Source organism: Xyrauchen texanus, chromosome 33, assembly GCF_025860055.1.
Source record: "Xyrauchen texanus isolate HMW12.3.18 chromosome 33, RBS_HiC_50CHRs, whole genome shotgun sequence".
NCBI lineage: Eukaryota > Metazoa > Chordata > Actinopteri > Cypriniformes > Catostomidae > Xyrauchen > Xyrauchen texanus.
The window spans coordinates 9,454,651-9,477,205 of NC_068308.1; the positions used below are offsets into that span (position 1 = coordinate 9,454,651).

The 22,555-nt window shown below is 42.1% G+C and overlaps 1 protein-coding gene across 2 annotated transcripts in view; it reads right to left on the reverse strand.

The window, feature by feature from the left end:
* LOC127627193 (cGMP-dependent protein kinase 1-like) overlaps positions 1-22,555 on the reverse strand; it is a 336,892-nt gene that overhangs the window by 12,348 nt on the left and 301,989 nt on the right. Inside the window, exons 1-6 of one of the 2 annotated variants that reach the window (XM_052103473.1) lie at positions 3,447-3,760; positions 2,960-3,056; positions 1,703-1,842; positions 1,507-1,596; positions 306-447; positions 22-185 (exon numbers count right to left, since the gene is read on the reverse strand). In XM_052103473.1, coding sequence (XP_051959433.1) covers positions 22-185; positions 306-447; positions 1,507-1,596; positions 1,703-1,806 — 500 coding nt within the window. In that variant the 5' untranslated portion in view covers positions 1,807-1,842; positions 2,960-3,056; positions 3,447-3,760. Of the gene's footprint in view, positions 1-21; positions 186-305; positions 448-1,506; positions 1,597-1,702; positions 1,843-2,959; positions 3,057-3,446; positions 3,761-22,555 lie in introns of those variants that run through there. The other variant, XM_052103472.1, reaches the window with a different exon arrangement.

A 22,555-nucleotide genomic window follows, 5' to 3' on the forward strand; every position in this document is an offset into this window, starting at 1 on the left:
TGAAGACTTGGCATGATTTACCTTCCAGTCAAGAGTTCATACATCAGGATTCCCAGTGACCAGTAGTCAGCTGAAATATCATGGCCTTTATTAAGTATGATCTCTGGAGCTACGTACTCTGGTGTTCCGCAGAATGTCCATGTTTTCTTCCCAAATCCAATCTTTTTAGCAAAGCCAAAGTCCACCTGCATCCAAGAGACAAACTTGAGATCCCACTATACAACCCCTTCCTACAAGCTCCTTAAAATTCAGCAGCCACAGTATCTGTCATCTTATATCAGTAAGTGCTTACTATGTTTACTCACAAGCTTGGCATATCCTCTATGATCCAGAATAAGATTTTCTGGTTTTAAATCACGATAGATGATTCCTTTGGAATGCAGGTAAGCGAAGGCTTCAACCACACAGGCTGTGTAAAACCGTGTAGTGGAGTCTTCAAATGATCCTCTGAGTTAAAGAAAAGAAACAATCATATGTTGTACTGGGTTTGCATTTTTTATTTCAAGTTATTACATAATTCTGGAATACTTGATTCTGCGATTGGTCAATCGGGCATTGAGACCCGTTGGATGCAGTTAATGCACTAAATAATCTAAATCCATATATCTATTCTTATAATTCCTTGCACAAAGTCAAATTACAGTACCAAATTCTTAGGAATGTGCTGTCTTTGTTTATACCACTGGTGCTTGACAGGGAATGGACTATATAATAAGACGCAGATGGTGCAATAACCAGAGAATAACATCAGAATTTAATTGCACTTGAACCAGCCTATTAGCACAGTGCACGCACAATTTCCCCAAACCCATTTGCGCCTAAACTTGGCGCATGCTTACACAAAAATATCAAGACTTAAGGCCGATGCCCACTGATGCTTATGACTTATGCCATAGCACTGTGCTTAGTGCTCTTAACATAGGGCACTCAGTGGGGTCTGGGTAGCTCAGTGAGTAAAGACACTGACTACTACACTTGGAGTCTTCTAGACTCACATGGGGTAACCTCCTCATGGTCACTATTATGTGGTTCTCACGCTTGGTGGGACATGTGGTGAGTTGTGCATGTGTGCCGCGGAGAATAGCGTGAAGCATCCACAAGTGCAATGTCTCCGCAGTAATGCGCTCAACAAGCCACATGATCAGATGCACGGATTGACGTCTCAGATGTGGAGGCAAATGAGATTCGTCCTCCGCCACCTGGAACGAGGCGAGTCACTACGCCACCATGAGGACTTAGAGCACATTGGGAATTGGGCATTCCACTTTGGGGAGAAATGAAAAAATAAATAAATAAAATAAATAAACAGGGCCCTCCTATGTCAATGTATTTATTTATTAAGCAAGTAGCTGTGTGATAATCAGGAAAATTTACAGTTAGCTGATGATTATAAAAAATGTGTGTGCCAGGGTCCTGATTACTGTGTTAGGATTTATACTGCGATAATGTTCAGCAAAGTTATTAGCACTTGCCATCTTTACAAGAGCAATTTAGCTGATTTACTACCTGTCCCGAAGAATGGTCCAAAGTTCTCCTCCTAGACAAGCCTCCATCAACATGTACAGATACTTGCTGTCTTTGAATGTCCTGTACAATCTGAGGGAACATACCCACACAATTGTGTCCAATTATTGTTTTGGTATTTTTAGGGTAAGACCTTTAATAACGCCTTTAAAGACCTTTTAATGATTGCAGCACACACCTTACAATAAAGTCTGAATGGGCCTCCTGCATGATCTGTTTTTCCGAGCGGATATGCTCCTGTTGCCTCGTGTCAACTATGTGCCGCTTCTTCAGAATCTTCATTGCAAAAGTTTTGGTCTCTTCACTCTTGAGCTGCACCTGTGAAAACAAAAGCCATGAAAAATGAGCTTTGAGAAAGTGCCAATAGGCAAATTTCTTGTAGAAACTGCCTGTTAAAACAAGTGCCAGTGCCACTTATGCACAAGCACATGACTAAAGGCCTATTAATGTGTTGAGGGTCCTAAAAATAGTTTGAGAGGGGGAAGATATTTTTCAAATTGCATAATTGCGGAAGCACTTGCATGTTCATTTGATCTGGTAGCTATCTAGCAAACGGACAGCACTACCATCATATATCTCAGCCCCAGCGAAAGGCCTCTTGTTTTTACTATGTTGCCGCAGTGCCAGAAATAGTCTGATGGAAAGGGGAATCCTCTTTAGACCAGACCACAGGGCTTTCCTTTTCAACTGAATGTGATCCGCATTGCACCAGTCTTTTCCCAATCTCTATGTCAAAGTTTCCGTCCATTTACCCCCTACCTAAATAATCCAGTGGAAAACTTCACAGATCATTGATTTTTGCTGAAATATCTATCTATCTATCTGTCTGTCTGTCTAAGAGTCAGGATTTTTAACCTGAAGATATTTCGTGGGGAAGATGACATAGCACTTTCTTTGAAAAAATATTTTCATGGTAAATATCACTTGTAGGATATTTTTAATGGCCGTCATGTCCAACCAAGCTGCAATATTTGCCAAAATTAGGGTCAGATTCTGGGTCATGGGTTCTTTGGGTCTTTAAAGATCAAAAAACCCTGATCTAGATATAGATGTATACTGTATCTTAGATCAAACCAATGTTCTTGAACCTTGTGTGGTGGCGAGTCACGTGTCTGCTCTTTTAGCTCTTCTGTTGTGGAAAGTTACCCAGAATAGAGCTACAGCATTCCCAGTCCTGATCTGTCCTTTAGCATCAGCATGCATGATAGCTGCTCATATATCCTGCTCTGCATACTGTAGATATGTAATTTACTCTTTATGCATGTATTCATACTATTGGATCACGACAAATTTGAAGAAAACCGACTATGCAAAACAAAACTTTTTTATAGCACAGTTACAAAACAGAATACATTATATGTGTTGATAAATTGGGTATTGGTTGAAAAAACATGAAGTGCCAGCATAAAGGTGGGCCAATTCTTGGCCATCCTACCAGCTCAACTCGCCCGAATCCTCCAACCCCCAAGGTGTCGATGATGTTGAAGTCCACCAGCTTCAGTTTGGAGAAGAATACATTCTCTGCCTCGTATCTGCATTTTTTGAAGTGGAAAAAGGGAAACTTCTTAGAGGTATGGATAGAGTATGAAACAGGGAATGTTGGAGCAGGTATGGGAGCAGGAAGACTGTTTATGCGCTCCTTCTCTTTACTATCTTTTAATGTGACAGGAAGCAGCTCACGCATTCTGCCCTCTTTCTCGCTTGACCAAATCAAATACTGGAAAACAGTTAAATGCACAATTCTCAAAACGGCCAGCAATATTGTAACGAGGATCTTATAATATCTGGCTTGCGATATGCAGCTTATTCCTTGCCTCACGAGCACGTATGGCATAACGATAACAACAGTCCTTGCTCAAAAGTGGAGTTAAGGTGCCATTTCCAGGTTACATTTTGAGATTTGGGATGCAATGCAGACCAACCATGGACAAGAGCTGAATGATCCAGATTGGTGGAGTCTCTCCGCATCAAGATCAGTCTTTGAAAACTCTTCTGGAGAAAAAGTTTTGATGTATAAACACCAACAGTTGACACTTTCATTAGCAGACACACTATTAAGTAAAAGTAGAGTCCAAAATATGCTAGTAAAGCTTTTCCATGATGAATTAAGGGCAAAACGTCCCACAAAGCCAGAGATTCTCTGAAGGGCAGTAGAGTTGAGCAGTGAGACTAGAACTGTCTTTGCTCCAAAAACTGACTGTGTTCCCTCTGCGAGCGCCAGTCTCCACTAATACTGCCTTGCCTTGCCAGGTCCAGTTTTATTTTTAGCATGTGAATGTAAGGTTCTCCTAGTCAGAAATGTTTCTCCAATTCGCCACGCCAACATCTAACCCTAAAGTTCATAGGCAACTTGAGACGAAAACTGGCAGCACATAATTAAGAGCCAATTTAAGTTTTAGCCTTAAAAGAATTCAGTAAACATACATTGGCACATCATGAAAATCATTGTGATAGTTTGGTCACCTGACTGGAAAAATGGAGGCACAACTTTAGGTAGATGGAAAGAAAGACTGATATGTTGATGCTGACTGGTATGGAAATGTCTGAACAATTGTAATTTTGAGATGGCAAGCAGAAATGGGGAATCTTTATTTATAGCTACACATCCAAGGCTGAAGAGTACTTGTAAAGAGGTGTAAAGCACTTAAGTAATTGTACTTTATTACTATACTAAGTATTGTTTTAGAGAAGTGCTGCACATATGACACTGAATAATGTATTTTTACACAATTGTTTAGTGTTCAATATAAGCTCTTCATTTGCGGCATAAAATTGATTACCACAGTAAATCATTTTGACTTGATATCTTTTTTTAAACAAGTAAAAATCTTGGCTACAGAAAAGCACATACAAAAACATACAGTGGATGTACTTGAGTCTTGAGTCACAAAGAAGTCATACTACATATGGGTTAAATGTGTTCGTATTAGCTTGCGGTCAAAAGAATATACTTTGAAAGGCAACACGGTCGACTGGGCGTGGTCCGATCCAGAACGCAGAACAAAAAAGTATATTTGGGCCTCAAAGAAAGCAAAGAAAGTCCATTTACAGTTAAATGCTGTCACTGAACCCAAAACATTTCTGTTATTGCACTTCCAGGGACACAATAATAAACTTTTTATATATAACAAGCCAATATAATCATGGTCAAACATATTTTTTTATTTCACTTTATTTACGCCAGCCAATTAAATCATGTGATGTAATATGTATGCTCATTTATGCTTGTGAATGTTTTTTTCAAAATGTGAATTTTGACACTATTCTTTCAGTGTAATTTCTATGTGCTTGTCTGTATTTCCACTTTCCAAAGTCTGAGTAGTAAAATGTTAAAAGTCTAAAGACTAAAGCCTTAGTATAAGCACAGAATCCCTCATGTCACCTTAGAAGCTAGAAAACCCCCTGGAAGACTACTGCTGCTATCTGCAAGACAAGATGTGACTTAAGCACTGAATCCACCAAAAACTCCAGCTTCATGAGCAAATTATACAATAATTATGGCAGATGTAACTACTGCTTTGATACTTCAACTGCCATCTGGAGTTTCTATTTTTTTTCTCCATCTCAATCAAATAAAGTAGAACATTTCTTAACTTTTTGACCCACTCACCCTTTGCTCCTCTCCACAGCGGTTCGAAAGGGGGGGCTTTCATAGCTTCGAGAACTACGGAAAGATCCCAGATAGGAACCGATGGGGGACGCGGGGGGTTCATCCTTCTAGCTCCCCTGAGGAAGCGGATGACCAGCTCGTTTTTTCCCAGCGACTGGCCGTGCAGGGGTTCAGCGAACGCCGCGACGGCTGCCACGTACACTTTGAGCGTGGATGGGGATCTGCCCTTATCCAGCAGCTCTTGTAAAAACACGAGCAGCGACGACACCCCACATGTCCGTGGGTCCAGGTCTCTGTCGGTGCACCATTTTGAAAACACAGACCATTTGGACGCATAGTCTTCTCGTGAAAGGGGTTCTAGCGTGTATGATAGTGTTTATTACTCCTTCTGGCAAAGCGACGGGTAGTCGTTGATCACCCACGCGTGCAGCGCCCAGCGCTCTGGGTGGGGATGCCAGATTGTGCCGCGAGCTTGAGAGAGGAGATCTGCTCTCACTGGAATGGGCCACGGGGCTGTCAGTGATAGCTGCGTAAGCTCCGGGAACCATGTCTGATTCTCCCAAATATTGGAAATATTGTCTCTGGACAGTCTGTCTGGGCCGTCGTTCAGGTGGCTTGGCACGTGCGTCGCCCTCAGCGAGCGCAGGTGGCACTGGGACCAACTCCGTATGCGTTTTGTCAGATGGAAGAGGTTCCTGGATCTGACACCGCCCTGACGGTTTAGATAGGATACCACAGATCTGTTGTCCGAACGGACCAGGAAGTGGTGACCCTGAATGACCGGGAGGAAGCGCACGAGCGCGTACTCGACCGCTATCATTTCCAGACAATTTATGTGAAGGAGCTTTTCCTGATCTGACCATAGGCCAAAAACCGGAGAGCCCTCGCAGACCGCGCCCCAACCCGTGTTGGACGCGTCTGTCGAGATGACTTTTCGGCGAGATACAGCTCCCATCGTCACTCCCCGCTGATACCATTCGGCCACTGCCCAGGGATGCAGAGCTGAGATACAGGTCTGAGTCACTCTGATCGGCTGGCGGCCCGTGGCCCAAGCCCGGCGAGACGCGCGGGTGTTTAGCCAATGCTGAAGCGGGCGATGCACAGTAAACCCAGCTGAAGTACTGCTGCGGCTGAGGCCATGTAACCTAGCATTCTCTGAAATTTTTTCAGAGGCGTGAGGCTGTTCATCTGAAAGGACGCGGCTAGTCGCTGAACACGGCGCCGCTGTGTAGATAAGCGAGCCGTCATCACCGAAGTCTAGTTCTATTCCAAGGAAGGAAATTGCCTGACTGGGCTGTAGTGAGCTCTTGGTCCAATTGACTGCAAGACCCAAACTGTTCAGATGACTGAACTTGTGAGACAGAAGCTCCGTATGTGACTGTGCCAAAATCAGCCAATCGTCCAAATAGTTCAGAATTCGCAAGCCCTGACTCCGCAGGGGTGCGAGCGCCGCATCCATGCACTTCATGAAAGTACGGGGTGCTAAAGACAGGCCGAACGGAAGGACGGTGTATTGATAAACCTGGCCGTCGAAGGCGAATCTCAAGAATGGCCTGTGACGGGGATTTATCTGAATCTGAAAGTAGGCATCTTTCAGATCGAGAGAAATAAACCAGTCCCCTGGCGCACATGCGTGAGGAGTTTCCTGATTGTAAGCATTTTGAACGGTCTTTTTGCGAGCACCTTGTTCAAAACCCTGAGATCTAATATTGGTCTGAGGCCGCCGTCTTTCTTGGGGACAAGAAAATAACGGCTGTAAAACCCAGACTTCGCTCAGAGAAGGTGGCACTCTCTCTGTGGCCCTTTTGCACAGAAGGTTTGCTATTTCTGAGCGAAGCATGCAGGCTGCTTCCGTGTTCACAGTAGTTTCGAGCCACGCTCTGAAGCGGGGAGGGCGGCGATCGAACTGTAGCAAATAGCCCTGTTTTATTGTGCTTAACACCCATTTGGATATCCCTGGGATAGCTTTCCACGCTTTGAAGCATAACGCTAGAGGGTGAATGGCCAAGTCGCCCTGATTGCCGCGCACAGCGAGCTGAACAGAATGTGTGAGCGCGCTATTGTGCTATGCATGACTGCTCGCAGACAGCAGGGACAGGCTGTTCTGTGAGTGACTTCCCGATTGAGGTGAATGGGGAAAGAGTCACATCTGTGAAGTGATGCGCGAGCATAGTCACGGGCATGGGACTTACATACAGAGAGGTGTTTGCTGGCCGCGTGACAGAGCGGGCAGAGAAGGGCGCAGCGCGGATTCGGTGGGCGCGTTTATTGACTCTAACACTCGAGCTGGCTGTTCCCGCTTTATGTGAGTGGGCTCTGATAGGGACACGGGAAGTGTAATGCTTGTGTGTAGGGGTGAACACTGGATTGTGGGCACATTTTCTACACATAAGGCATGTTTGCTTTTCACAAGATTTCTTTGGGTCGCCGTGAAAACGGCATTTGAGTGCAGGCAAGCGGGCAGTATCACCGGCTTGTTGGCTGCTGAATCCACCACTGCAGTAGCCTGACAGAAGGGGACTGACAGGGGGCGAAGCTTTGACGGTGGTCCGGCCATGGCGGGACTGAGCCGTCGTTTCCTTAACAAAGCTAGGAGGACTTCGGTTGCTCAGGTTTCAGCGCAATCTTAGGCCGAGGCCCGCGGGGGGGCGGCGGTCTGCAGCGGCTGTCTGAGCGCGTTCTAGGGCGGCCGCCCTGTTGACGCTGAGAAGTTTGGCTTTGCTGAACTGGGCGCTGTGAAGAGGCTCGTGCAGGAGGCTGGTCACGTGGGGAGGAAGAGATTCGTGGCTTGGGTGGCTTTCTGGACTTCCGAGAAACGGTCAACAATGCCACTCACCGCGGAACCGAAGAGACCGGACGGAGAGAGCGGCGCGTTGAGGAACGTGGAGCGTTCAGCTTCTCCCATGTCGGCTAGCGTTAGCCATAGGTGTCTCTCGGTCACAGTCAGCGTGGCCATGCACTTCCCTAGGGCTTGAGCTGCAGCTTTGGTGGCGCGAAGGGCGAGATCCGTTGCGCTCCTTAGATCTGAAACAGCCTCTGGGTGCCTGCCTTTCTCATCCCACTCTCGAAGAAGGTCAGCTTGGAGGATATGTAAAACGGCCATGGAATGCAGAGCAGATGCGGCTTGGCGGTGGCGGCATAGGCGGCCAACACAGGCGGAAGTAGTTATGCAGGCCTTAGGCGGGAGCACTGGCTTAGACCGCCATCTCGCGGAGGGCGGGCAAAGGTGTGCTGCTACCGAATCCTCGACCAGGGGATGGAAGAGTAGCCCCTCTCGGTGGCGCCGTCCACCGAGCAGAGAGGTGGAGACATGGGATCGGGTTCCTGGCCGAGAGAGCACGTTCCACGATTTAGAGAGCTCGGCGTGGAGTTCCGGCAGGAAGGGAGCGGCCCGGCCGCTGGTCTGTTGGGAGCCTGCTCAGAGGGCGGTGACCACTCGAGCCCGAGGCGGTCGACGGCCTGTGTGAGGAGGCGTTAGTTCTTCCTCGACTCGGCGCGGGTCCTGCTGGATTCCTGGGCCGAGGAGGAGGCTGGGAGCCTGACCACTCCTCGCTGTCTGAAGCCATGATGGAACAGCAGCCCTTATCCTCCGCCTCGTCATCCGAGATGGCAACAGTCGCGGCCGCTCGGCGGCAACTCGCGGCGTCCGGGGCGGGGAGGGTGAAAGCGAGGCTCGAGGAGAGGCTCCGGTGAGGTAGTCGCTTCTAACACCGGTTCCGGCAGCCTTTGGGGCGGCGCTTCTTTCTCGCTGGCGAAATGAAAGCGTGGCGGCTTCGGTTTTGAGTGCTTCGAGTCGAGCCCGCAGGGTCGACATCGAAGCTCCTCGCAGAGGTCGCATCCGCCGTCAGCGGGCGAGCTCTGCATGTTCCAGTCCCAGGCAGAGAGCGCAGATGAGGTGGCGGTCTCCGGCGCTGAGAGGAGCGCGGCATGAGGCGCAGGTGGTGCGAGGCATCTTAAAAAGACGCTCGTTGCTCTTTTTGTGAAGTTCACTGAGGAACTAGCTTGCTCTAAAAGGATACGTCGCCGGATGGCGTAGCTCGCAGGACGGCTGAAGGTGGCGAAGACGGCCGGCTTCTTCGAGCGCTGTCCAAGCTTGCTAGATGCCCCTCGAGCGGCGACGCGCTTCTGCAGTTCAGAGATGCGAAGAGCTTCGCTGAATAGATGAAAATCAGGGTTCCAGCCTACTGAACTTACGCTTATATGCACTCTAGCCACGCCCATTCTGGCGGGCTTTGATACAGTGACGGCGCGGGCGCCTGTCATTGGACGCAAGTTCACTCAAGTTCGTCTATAGGCTGCAGCAGTTGCCGCAGAGCAACCAATGAGCTCGCTAGCTAGCCCGCTCAAGGTATGCAGCTGCTGCACTGCGTTGACAATGGATACAAAATTAAGGATAATTTTTTGGCTTCAATATCTCAGAAAAGATGAATCTTTCCCGTAGCGTAAGCTAGCTTACGCAATACGAGAGAACCTCTCGTAAGAGAACTGTTTGAGGCAAAAGATTAGAGTCTCATATCTCTAGTTTCATCTGATATCCCATTTTTAACATGTGAGTGATTTATTGAGAAATGGCACACTGTTAAACACAATGACCATGCAAGTGGACTGTATGCTCATATTAATTCAAAATTTCCTATATTTACTGTGCATTATAACATTGAGAATCAATGAATGCATCCAAAAGCTGGAAAATGTTGCATTCAAAGGTTGTATATGGAGTTAGGATGAAAATAAGGTGCATTACAAACTGTTCTGAGATGAGTGCAGACAGACAGCACACTGGAGGTAAAGTCATTCAATAAATATGGAGCAAGGGAGCATCCTATAACTCTCTATGCAGCTAAGTGCATTGAGTGCCAACTTCCAATTTAAAGATCAGCTTCAAGGTGCAGATGATGTTTGGACCACTCAACATATTTGGCAGACACGGGAAAATGGTAATCACTACAAAGATTCAGAATTTATAATGTATAATTTTATTATAACATGGTTGACAGTGATTGGATGATGCTGGCCAACACTTAGAATTTTGTAATACTTATGTATGCTAATTTTCTCAAAAACACGAATAATCAACACATCTGGAAACATAAACATCCATCCATCCATCTTCAACCGCTTATCCAAAGTCGGGTCGCGGGGGCAGCTGCTCCAGCGGGGGCCCCAAACTTCCCTATCCCGAGCCACATTAACCAGCTCTGACTGGGGGACCCCGAGGCGTTCCCAGGCCAGTGTGGAGATGTAATCTCTCCACCTAGTCCTGGGTCTTCCCCGAGGCCTCCTCCCAGCTGGACGTGCCTGAAACACCTCCCTAGGGAGGCGGCCAGGGGGCATCCTTACCAGATGCCCAAACCACCTCAACTGACTCATAAACAATTTGATTAAATTTGGATCATTTTATTGCTTGGTATTATGTAAAAATGTCATAACTTTGTCCCTCTGTCCACATACATGGACATACATTTTTAGGAAAACTATTTGTTCTAGAATTGTTTTTTTTTTTTTTTTTGCTTGTTTATTAGGTGCTACTAGTTACAAATCAAAAATGGAAAAGGAAAATGCACACGGCAGTCACACTTGGGTCTCAGGAGGTTAAGCTGGCATAAGAGAAAGTATTTTTACATTGAATAAATAACACGTATACGTTTTAAGTCATTTTCATTCCATTCAGTGCAACTCACCTCCTTTTATTAAATGCACCATATTCACAAAATTCTGTGCTATTTGCCTGTCCAATAGATTCTTCAATGCTTCATATTTTGATATACCTTGTTTAAACTACAATTCAAGTCTGGAATAAAGCGTTCTACTTTGATTGAACTCATATAAGTAACCTGTTACTGGTGCATCATTTAACATACAACTCATGCTCACTAAGCAGTAATTCTGTTGTTAACCAGAAAAAAATAAATGCACGTGTATGTGAGACACTGGAAAACTGGCCCACACAATCAATAGGCAACGAATGATTACTTTCAAATATATGGCCAGCCAACATTTTAACAATTTATACAAATTATGAATGTCATTTATAGTTTATATACAGTATCTCCTTTTATTCTTCAAAATAAACACTTTTGCACAGGTGTCTCCAACTCAAGGTTGTTTTCCATTGCCTTGGTTACGAGCGTGAAACGTCAAGTGTTTGAGTTCCGTAAGTGGGAATTAATGAATTTGAATAAATGTTACACTTATATAGTGCTTTTCTGACACTGCACTTTACTTTACATAGGGAACAGGGGACTCTCCTCAACCACCACCAGCAACAGCAGCCATAGTGGAACAGTACGCTCACCACACACCAGATATTGGTGGAGAGGGGAGAGTACATTTATTCATTTGGCAGACGCTTTTATCCAAAGCGACTTACAAAAGAGTAGAGTGATAAAGCCAATTAATAGGGATTATAAGGAGGCCATGATTGATAAAGTTCAGTGGACACTTGGGTTACATCCTAAATCTTTAGAAAATAATGCCCTGGGAATTTTAATGACCACAGGGAGTAATGACCTGGGTTTAATGTCTCATCCAAAGGACGAATAGGGGAGGCGAATGGGGAGGTCGATCTCACATAAGCTTGTGACAGATGATTTGTTAAGTGAGCTCCGGGAAGAGCTACTGATAACTAATGTCACGCTGTCATCTAGAGTGATATTCCACTGGCCTAGCTGAGAGCATGTGTTACAGTGTGTTATGAAAACCCATATACCCTTGTAACCCTCTCATGAGACAGTAGTCGAAGTAAGTCGAAGGGGAATTACATAAGACAAACTGAAATATTCAGTTTACAGTTCTACAGTTCCTGTGACATCTGAGGAAGAAAACATTTGATAATCTCAAGTGCTTAAAGACCAAATATAAAATTATATCAAATATCAGTAAAAATGTATCTGACCCTTGCTAATGCAAAATTACATGACACAAGCTATTTAAATTAAAGACATACAAACAGTCTGTTGTGACTCACACAATGTTTACCACAAGTGAAAAAGTTATGATCATAAGTTTATCAAGGATGCTATTTTTTTATTTTATTTTATTTAGATACAGAAATCCATGTAGTGACATACGGCATATTTTTTGTCACAGGTGCAGTTTTAGAGAGACAGACACGGCCTCACCTCATGTACGATGTAGCTAGTGACACATTGACCTGCCCTGTTTGTCAAAAATATGCAAAGAAAAATCAGGAACAAAAATCACATTTTTATAGCTAAATATTGTTATAAGTTATAATTAAAAAAATTATGCAAAATAGAGTTTAATGGCCACTAAGAATTTCTGGCCAGTACATATTCATCTGCCATTGGCAATTCTTATACCTGAATGTACCTGCTCGCATTGTCAACATAAAACAGAATTTTCACAAGGAATGCTCTCGACCTTGACTGGCCTCCAGTCTTTCATAAAACCCTGAAGGCCAGATGCTGAAGAGTCATGCCATGACACATGTGGTCAGTCACATTCCTCCATGCAGAAACATATCCACTTCTGCTGAAGCAGCTGTGAAAATAAGCCCTAAGTCCCAACTCTAGCGCAAGCGCGGGCAGTTTGCTCATGGTCAGTGGTTAGCTAAGAGCGGATGGGTGCTGGGGTTTGACCTTATGCCCAACAAAGAAAAGATGGATGAAATGACAAAAAACAGCGTGCTATAGTCGGCCTGCCCAGGTGCTCTACACAATACAGCGTTTGACTGCATTATGTCCCATTGACCTGAGATGACCTTTTTAAGCCTAGGTCAGCTCGTGTTGACTAAGTTCTTGTCACATTATATTTTTCTCATTTAAGTTTGCACGTGTCTTACATGGCCTATTTGACCGCACTCTGATGCTGAGTAATGCGCATATCATTCATCAACCCACAGATCATTAGACTTCAGAAAATGTAAAATAACAATCACAGATCTCCAAAGTACTAACTTCAATGGATGCTCCACAAAGCATCTCAACTCCAATGCATAGCTACATGTACTAAACATTCTAGCTATATGGATGTGAAATATGACATGCTGTAAACTGTGTGTGTGTGTATATATATATATATATATATATATATATATATATATATATATATATATATATATATAATTTGAATTTTTTACCATTGACATCAAAAATTATGATTTCAACAAAAATATAAATTGCCATGGGTCAATATTTACTGAGTAATCCATTATTTTGTAAAGTTGGGTCAAATGTCAATTTTCTCTTATTTTGGAGCAAAACTACAGGTAAAAAATAACTTAGAAAGGTGAAAGCATTTCTAATTTAATTTTTACATTGGAGATATATTGAGAGATCCATATCTCGTGGGATTTAACCATATAGGGCCTTAAAATGAAGATACAAAAAAGAAAGTTAGCTCTGTACCAGAATCCAAAAATATATTTGGATATATTCAGTACTTTTGGAGTTATAGGCGCTCCAACTTTGGAAAACGAACACAAAAACAAAAAACAAACAAACACTTTCTTTGAGATAGGTAAGTGTTTTACTAAAATCAGTTGACTTCAGCGCCACTTGTTTCATTATATGCAAATGGTTTGAGTCAACAGATTTTAGTAAAACACCTTCGTTTTTTGTGTTCTTTTTCCAAAGTTGGAGTGCCTATAACTCCAAAAGTACTGAATATATCCAAATATATTTTTGGATTCTGGTACAGAGCTAACTTTCTTTTATATGGGTCTCTCAATATAGCTCCATTCAAAATGACTAAATTTGACCAAAAGTGGGTCACATAGTATCTAGCCAGTTGTCGTCAAACAAATCTTGACTTGTCCAGGCCTAGAAATCCAATCTTAAAATTCCCTAATATTTCCAGGTTTTCCATGACCATGGGAACCCTGGATTAATACAAAATCAGCTTCCAAAATAAAAGGATTTATTTGACAGTATCAAATTAAATAGGAAATTGCAACAATCTAATAACAAACCAAGCAAAAGAAATACCTAGCTTATCAGTTTTTAATGCAACAACGTTTTCTGGTTGCATTATGTCTGAGTCCTATTATGGCCTTACATGGGGTTTGATACCTCATCTGTTTTTAGATCTCTGTGCGAGGTCACTGTCACATGAAGCCAAACAGCATTACTGAACCAATCTAAGCTTTGTTCCTTCAACACCCTCTTCTGATGCCATATATATCAACTGTCATTACAATCTATGGGTGGCCTTTCTCCAAACAAAAGCAGGAAAGGAATGACAGAGGAATGGAATACTATGAAAACTATGGAATTGTTGGCAATCTCAACAAGATTTTTGAACCTCACTTCAGTTACATTTACATTTAGACATTTGGCAGACGCTTATAACCAAAGTGACTTACAGAGCCCTTATTACATGGACAATCCCCCCAGAGCAACCTGGAGTTAAGTGCCTAGCTCAAGGACAAAATGGTGGTGGCAGTGGGGATTGAACCAGCAACCGTCTGCTTACCAGTTCAGTGCTTTAGCCCACTATGCCACCACCACGTCAGATAATATGTAAGGAAGAGGATTAGGGCCAAGCAATAATAAAAAAATAAAACCATCTCGAGATTAAAGTCATTATAATGCGAGAATAAACTCGTTAAATTTCGAGAAAAAAGTCGAAATACAATCTTGAGAATAAACTCATTAAATATCGATAATAAATTCATTATAATGCGAGATTAAACTCGTTAAATTTCGAGAAAAAAGTCGAAATACAATCTTGAGAATAAACTCATTAAATATCGAGAATAAAGTCATTATAATGCGAGATTAAACTTAACGAGTTTTTTCTTGAAACACAACGACTTTATTCTCGATATTTAATGAGTTTATTCTCAAGATTGTATTTCGACTTTTTTCTCGAAATTTTACGAGTTTAATTTCGCATTATAATGACTTTATTCTCGATATTTAATGAGTTTATTCTCAAGATTGTATTTCGACTTTTTTTCTCGAAATTTAACGAGTTTAATCTCGCATTATAATGACTTTAATCTCGAGATGGCTTTATTTTTTTTATTATTGCTTGGCCCTAATCCTCTTCCGTAAATATGTGATGTTGTACCATTAGAGAAAATCTTAAAAAGACACAAAAATTAGATAACACACAGTGACATACAGACTGATGTCATGTGTGAAATATTAAACTCATCGTCATTGACACAGAATACAAGTGAACTTCTGGAAGATGTACAGATCTGAGCTGTCAAGAGGGTTTTACTTAACTGTGAAAGGCCAGATGCAAAAATAAATGACTTACATAAGCGTCTGTCAAGATTGTGTTTCTCGAGTGAATAGATGTCGCTGTGTGTGTCTGGAGAGCTCCTAGTAGATGATACAATCAATTGTAAAAAAGGTGACAAACATCTACTTGTGATAATGCTTCTAATAAATTTTTTTTTAATATAGATTGTTTCATCATTACACACTACCAGAGCTGTGAAATTTAACATGTTAATATCTGCGATTATTAGTTGACTGTTTAACGTTTTATTTCACTTCCTGAAACTTCACTTATGTTTTTCCCCAATTCCTGTGGCTAAAATTGGCATATACAGGTCCTTCTCAAAAAATTAGCATATTGTGATAAAGGTCATTATTTTCCATAATGTAATGATAAAAATTAAACTTTCATATATTTTAGATTCATTGCACACCAACTGAAATATTTCAGGTCTTTTATTGTTTTACTACTGATGATTTTGGCATACAGCTCATGAAAACCCAAAATTCCTATCTCAAAAAATTAGCATATTTCATCCGACCAATAAAAGAAGTGTTTTTAATACCAAAAAAAAAAAGTCAACCTTCAAATAATTATGTTCAGTTATGCACTCAATACTTGGTCGGGAATCCTTTTGCAGAAATGACTGCTTCAATGCGACGTGGCATGGAGGCAATCAGCCTGTGGCACTGCTGAGGTGTTATGGAGGCCCAGGATGCTTCGATAGCGGCCTTAAGCTCATCCAGAGTGTTGGGTCTTGCGTCTCTCAACTTTCTCTTCACAATATCCCACAGATTCTCTATGGGGTTCAGGTCAGGAGAGTTGGCAGGCCAATTGAGCACAGTAATACCATGGTCAGTAAACCATTTACCAGTGGTTTTGGCACTGTGAGCAGGTGCCAGGTCGTGCTGAAAAATGAAATCTTCATCTCCATAAAGCTTTTCAGCAGATGGAAGCATGAAGTGCTCCAAAATCTCCTGATAGCTAGCTGCATTGACCCTGCCCTTGATAAAACACAGTGGACCAACACCAGCAACTGACATTGCACCCCAGACCATCACTGACTGTGGGTACTTGACACTGGACTTCAGGCATTTTGGCATTTCCTTCTCCCCAGTCTTCCTCCAGACTCTGGCACCTTGATTTCGAATGACATGCAAAATTTGCTTTCATCCGAAAAAGTACTTTGGACCACTGAGCAACAGTCCAGTGCTGCTTCTCTGTAGCCCAGGTCAGGCGCTTCTGCCGCTGTTTCTGGTTCAAAAGTGGCTTGACCTGGGGAATGCGGGGATGTTTCTACTCCAGACTCAGTCCACTGCTTCCGCGAGGTCCCCAAGGTCTGGAATCGGTCCTTCTCCACAATCTTCCTCAGGGTCCGGTCACCTCTTCTCGTTGTGCAGCGTTTTTTGCCACACTTTTGCCTTCCCACAGACTTCCCACTGAGGTGCCTTGATACAGCACTCTGGGAACAGCCTATTTATTCAGAAATTTATTTCTGTGTCTTACCCTCTTGCTTTAGGGTGTCAATGATGGCCTTCTGGACAGCAGTCAGGTCGGCAGTCTTACCCATGATTGCGGTTTTGAGTAATGAAACAGGCTGGGAGTTTTTAAAAGCCTCAGGAATCTTTTGCAGGTGTTTAGAGTTAATTAGTTGATTCAGATGATTAGGTTAATAGCTTGTTTAGAGACCCTTTTCATGATATGCTAATTTTTTGAGATAGGAATTTTGGGTTTTCATGAGCTGTATGCCAAAATCATCAGTATTAAAACAATAAAAGACCTGAAATATTTCAGTTGGTGTGCAATGAATCTAAAATATATGAAAGTTTAATTTTTATCATTACATTATGGAAAATAATGACATTTATCACAATATGCTAATTTTTTGAGAAGGACCTGTATACATTTCTATCGGGAAGACATGCAGTTTGAGATGCCATTTATTTGATAGATGTAAAACGGGAGGTAATGTCTCTCTCTTTGGCGTAGGCCCCGTCCGGCAATCCGAGGGAGTTGTACCCGGAACCGTCATGTCCTGCCGGAGATAGGAGGCGGGGCGAGGAGCCTACCCCCCTGTGGGACAGGGCTCAACTGGTGGTGGTGGGGAGGTGGAGGTTGCAGTGTTAGCACACTGAACCAGCAATGTGATAGATTGTGAGCGGACTTATAAAGCATTGGCTTATGTGCGATTGGCTAGGAGTTACCCCTAATGATGTGCACCTGCTGGTCTTCCCGCTAGAACTACGCTCCACTTCCATTTCCAGGAGGTGCACGCTCAACTCAACCGCACATCCTGGCACAGAAACTGATTGTGTTGAGCAGTGCATGCTTATTCATTAAGTGCGATGCATGTCTAGGGCGTAATAAACAAGGGAGCAGATTTACTGAACAGAGAATAAAGTCTTCAACCGCAAGTTGCGAGCCAGGTGTGGGAGAGATAAGGATAAGCTGCCGTATCTCTTTTCATCTCCCGAAAACGCTCATTCACTGAACCAGTGTGAAAAGTGAAACCATAGACTAAAGACTGAACGACAGCAACTTCAGCAGATTGAACTTCAGCATTCATTTTTTATATTTAATAGTTAAAATAACGACAACGAAAATAACGAATAATAACGATGACTAATCAATTTCTTCCAAGTTCTTCGAGCCAAAATATATAAAGTAAAATATAAAGTATATAAAATATAAGTAAATATACACAGATGAGCCAAAACATTATGACCATACCGCCAAAACAGCCACCTTCTTCAACTGCTCCAAGGTACAGTTCTGATGCTTGCATGCCCATTTTAGGTGCTTTCGACAGTGGACAGGGGCAACAATTTAAAGGTTGGTGGTACGTGTCAAAGTAACATCCAACAGCCAGGACCCAAGGTTTCCCAGTAGAACTTTGCCCAGAGCATCACATTGCCTCTGAAAGCCTGCCTTCTTCCCATAGTGCATCCTGCTGCCATCATTTTCCCAGGTAAATGATGCACATGCCCACGGCCGTCCACATGATCTAAAAGTAACGTGATTCATCAGACCAGACCACCTTCTTCCATTGCTCCATGTTCCAGTTCTGATGCTCACGTGCCCATTGTAAGCACTTTTGGTAGTAGACGGGGGGTCAGCATGGGCACTATGACTGGTTTGTGGTTACTCAGCCCCATACGCAGCAAGCTGCAATTCACTGTGTGTTCTGACTCCTTTCTCTCATGGCCAGCATTAAGTTTTTCAGCAACTTGTGCTATAGTTGCTCTTCTTTGGGATCAGACCAGATGGGATAGCCTTCACTCCCCACGCGGATCGATGAGCCTCGGGTCGATGACCCTGTCGCCGGTTCACCGGTTATCCTTTCTTGGACCACTTTTGGTAGGTACTAGACACTGCATACCCGGAACACCCCACAAGACCTGTCGTTTTGGAGATGCTCTGACCAAGTCGTCTAGCCATCACAATTTGGCGCTTGTCAAAGTCGCTGAGATCCGTACGATTTTTCCTGCTTCCAACACATGAAATTCAAGAACTGCCTGTTCACTTGCTGCCTAATATATCCCACCCCATGACAGGTGCCATTGTAACGAGGTAATACATGCTATTTAGTGGTTTTAATATTGTGGCTGATCAGTGTGTACATCATATATCTTATATATATATATATATAAGATATATGTCGATATACCCACTCTTTGCAAGTCATTAAAGGTGTCCTTGAGGACCTGGCTGGTGTCCAGGCAATCACCATTCAGAGCTGTTACATAATCTGTCACATAATCAGCTACGTGAAGCACTTTGCAGGGTCTCTGCTGCTACATATAGAGGTTGTTTATGATTCTCAAGAAAAACAACAGACTAGCCAGAGTGACAGCAGACAGCTGCCCACTACATGCACAGCCCTCTTTAGCTTACAAACAAAGTCAACACTACTTGAAGTTGTGACTGTTGACACTGAAATTAAAGGACCAAATTACCCAAAAAATGTAAATTATTTCATCATTTACTCACCCTCATGCCATCCCAGATGTATATGACTTTCTTTCTTCTGATGAATAAATCTAATATTTTTAGAAGAATATCTCACATCTGTAGGTCCATACAATGCAAGCAAATGATGGCCAGAACTTTGAAGGTCCAAAAAGCACATAAAGGCCATATAAAAGTAATCCATATCATCAGAAGCGGATAGGTAAGGATGATACTATAATGCTGCCTTCATGTGCTATCGGAATTGAAAAGTGGTAATTACAATTACATCATATATATATTTCTTGAAGTTTTATTTTGACACCATAAAAAAATATTAATCCGCTTGCAGACAATAATAGAATTTTGTTCAAATACAAGCTCTTTTTACTGTGTAAAAATGTACAACATGCATCAAATGGCTGCTGATGTACATAAATCAATATGACCACAACGGTAACAGCTAACAATTAGAAAAATGAATAAATCCTGTCATTCACTACAGAAACTGTCCTCTCCTCCGCCATGTTGAAAGTGTAGGACTCCTCCCATCTCCGAAACTCAGGAATCAAAATGATCTCTGACCTTCCCCGTCGTAATAATGACTTGAGGGGTCGTTTATATGCAACTTCAGAGTGGGAAACTCGTATTTAAGATAATTCCTATAGCACGTGAAGGCTGCATAAATCTCCACTTCTTTTTTTTTGGGTGAATCACATTCTTTGAGCATTTTGCCACTGGGCAGATATGAGAATTTATAGAAATGAGGACTTAATTATTGACCTATTTCTCACCCACACCTATCACATCGATTCTGAAGATCTCTGGAAGATTATCCACTGGAGTCACATGGATTAATTTCATGGTGCCTTTATATGCTTATTGGACCTCTAAAGCTCTGGACACCATTCACTTGCATTGTATGGACCTACAGAGCCCAGATATTTTTCTAAAAATGTTTGTTTATGTTCAACAGAAAAAAAGAAAGTCATACACATCTGGGATGGCATGAGGGTGAGTAGATGATGAGAGAATTTGGATTTTGGGGTGAGCTATCCCTTTAAGGAAATCCCTCAGAATGTTTGACAGCCAATGTCAGACCAATATGTGTCCTCACTGTATGCAGAGGACAGGACATTGTGTCCCCATTTTTGTGCTATAGCATAGTGTGATATTACATCTGCCTTATCTGTGTGTTCAGCATGGTGTGCCTGGCCAAGGCTGCCAATCCAATGTGGAACAATTTGGGGTTACTGCAGATCAGACTGTCAAACTGTTGGGTGCAAAATGCAGACACTACTAGTCAAAAGTCTGGACACACCTACTCATTCTTTATTATTACTAATTTAGACATTTAATAAGTCATCAAAACTATTAAGTAACTCAAATGGACGTATGGGAATTATGTAGTGATAATAAAGTTAAACAAATCAAAACTATCGAATAGCTTCATCAAAAGTAACCTCTCATTATCCAGATTCCAGTTCTGCACACGTTCTCTACCAACTTCATAAGGTGCATCCTGAGATGCTTTTAAACAGTGTTGAAGGAGTTTCAATTTATGCAGGACACATTTGTTGGCTACTTTTCCTGTAGTTGTAGATTGGTGAAGAAATTCAGGTGTAGGCACAATTTATATTCAAATACATTGTTTACAAAATTCTATAACCTTTAAACCCTTACATCAAAAGGTATTTTAGATCATGAGCAACATCTTTCAAATATTAATGAGGAGACTACTGATGACTGAGGGAAAAAATACATTTGCAACACACTTACACACATTAAGCCAATAAATGGTATCCTAGTAACTAATGAATGTCATGTAAGGCTTGGGTGATGGAGGCTGTTTAGATATTTGCTTTTATGAGGACAGTGCATTTAATTAAAACAATTTCATGTGTTCATCTCTCAAGCCCCCTTCACACGCCTGATGCACTAATGAGAACAGAAGTGCTGAATATACACACACAAACTTGACACCAAGGCAACAAGAATGCATTAGGATACATTAGAATAGTTAAATAAAATGAATAGCCTAGTTTCCATCCACTTTTCGTGCTATTTTGTTATCGACAAATTAAAAATGCGTGAAAAAAACGTTTGGAAAATTGGCCGTCTTCTGCCTGTTTCCATTCAAATGGACTTTTATCGATAAAAATTGTGTGCATGATGACGTCAGGCCTAAAAAGTTTTCGTTTGTCGCAAAATAAATCTGCCCTTTTCCATACAGAAATGTGTGTTTATCGCTAATTGTGTACCTTTCGCCTTCCAGATGTCCCTAATTTTTTCTTATGAAGTTTTGTTAAATGGGGAGAGTATTGAGACAATTCATGGAAATTAGCCAGCTTACTGTAATTTTAATTTCACAAATAAATGCAATCAGAACAGGAGTAATTACAATCAAAAGGGAGCAGTTGCCCTTCTGATAGGACTGTAATATTGGTCTTGATTTTGTGCTATATCACAGGTTGCCACCGGTACCGACCTGAAAGCGAATCTTCATGGCCCTGTTCATGCAAAGATATTTGTGTTGGCTCTCCTGGAAGTGTCATGTTTGCAGCATCGGGTCTGTGCAGATATGATATTAAGACCAATCAATAATCACATAGAATAAATTGGCTTTCAAGGATGAGTTGTCGTTATGATTAACACAGGCTATCACAGTCACAGTCATGTGACACTACCTTTTTGCGTTAATGCCAATTTTCTTGTCAAATAGTGTTTCCAAACCAGTTTTTCGCAACATTTGAAGTATCAACATAGAGTTTATATGCTAGAGTTAAACGAAAAAATATTATGTCCACACAATTTGCGTTATTGATTGACATTTGTATAAGGTAAAGATGAAACTTAGTTGAGTAAATAAATTTAAACTTAACAAGAAATGCATTTAGAGTGATGCACTTACAATGAAAGTATATAGGCCAAGACTTTTATATAAAGACATTTAGATAATCTATACAAATGAGCTTTAGTATTAATATTTATATAATTAATTAATATGCACTTTAGTACTTTAATTTATTTTAATATTAACTTTGCATGCACAAACAATGTGTGTTGCTATGCAGTTAGTAAAGTGTTATGAATGGTTGTAGATAGATGGTCACTTCATTATAACAGGATGCCATCCTAACACCCATAAGCATTGCTAAACCATATTTAGGAGGCCATTAGTGGTGGGCAAAAATCTCAGCCAAATCTGTGCAGCAAGCAATACTGCATTAGTTTTAGTCTTTGGTGGCTTTTTCCACTTGTAAAGACTGACTTTAACAT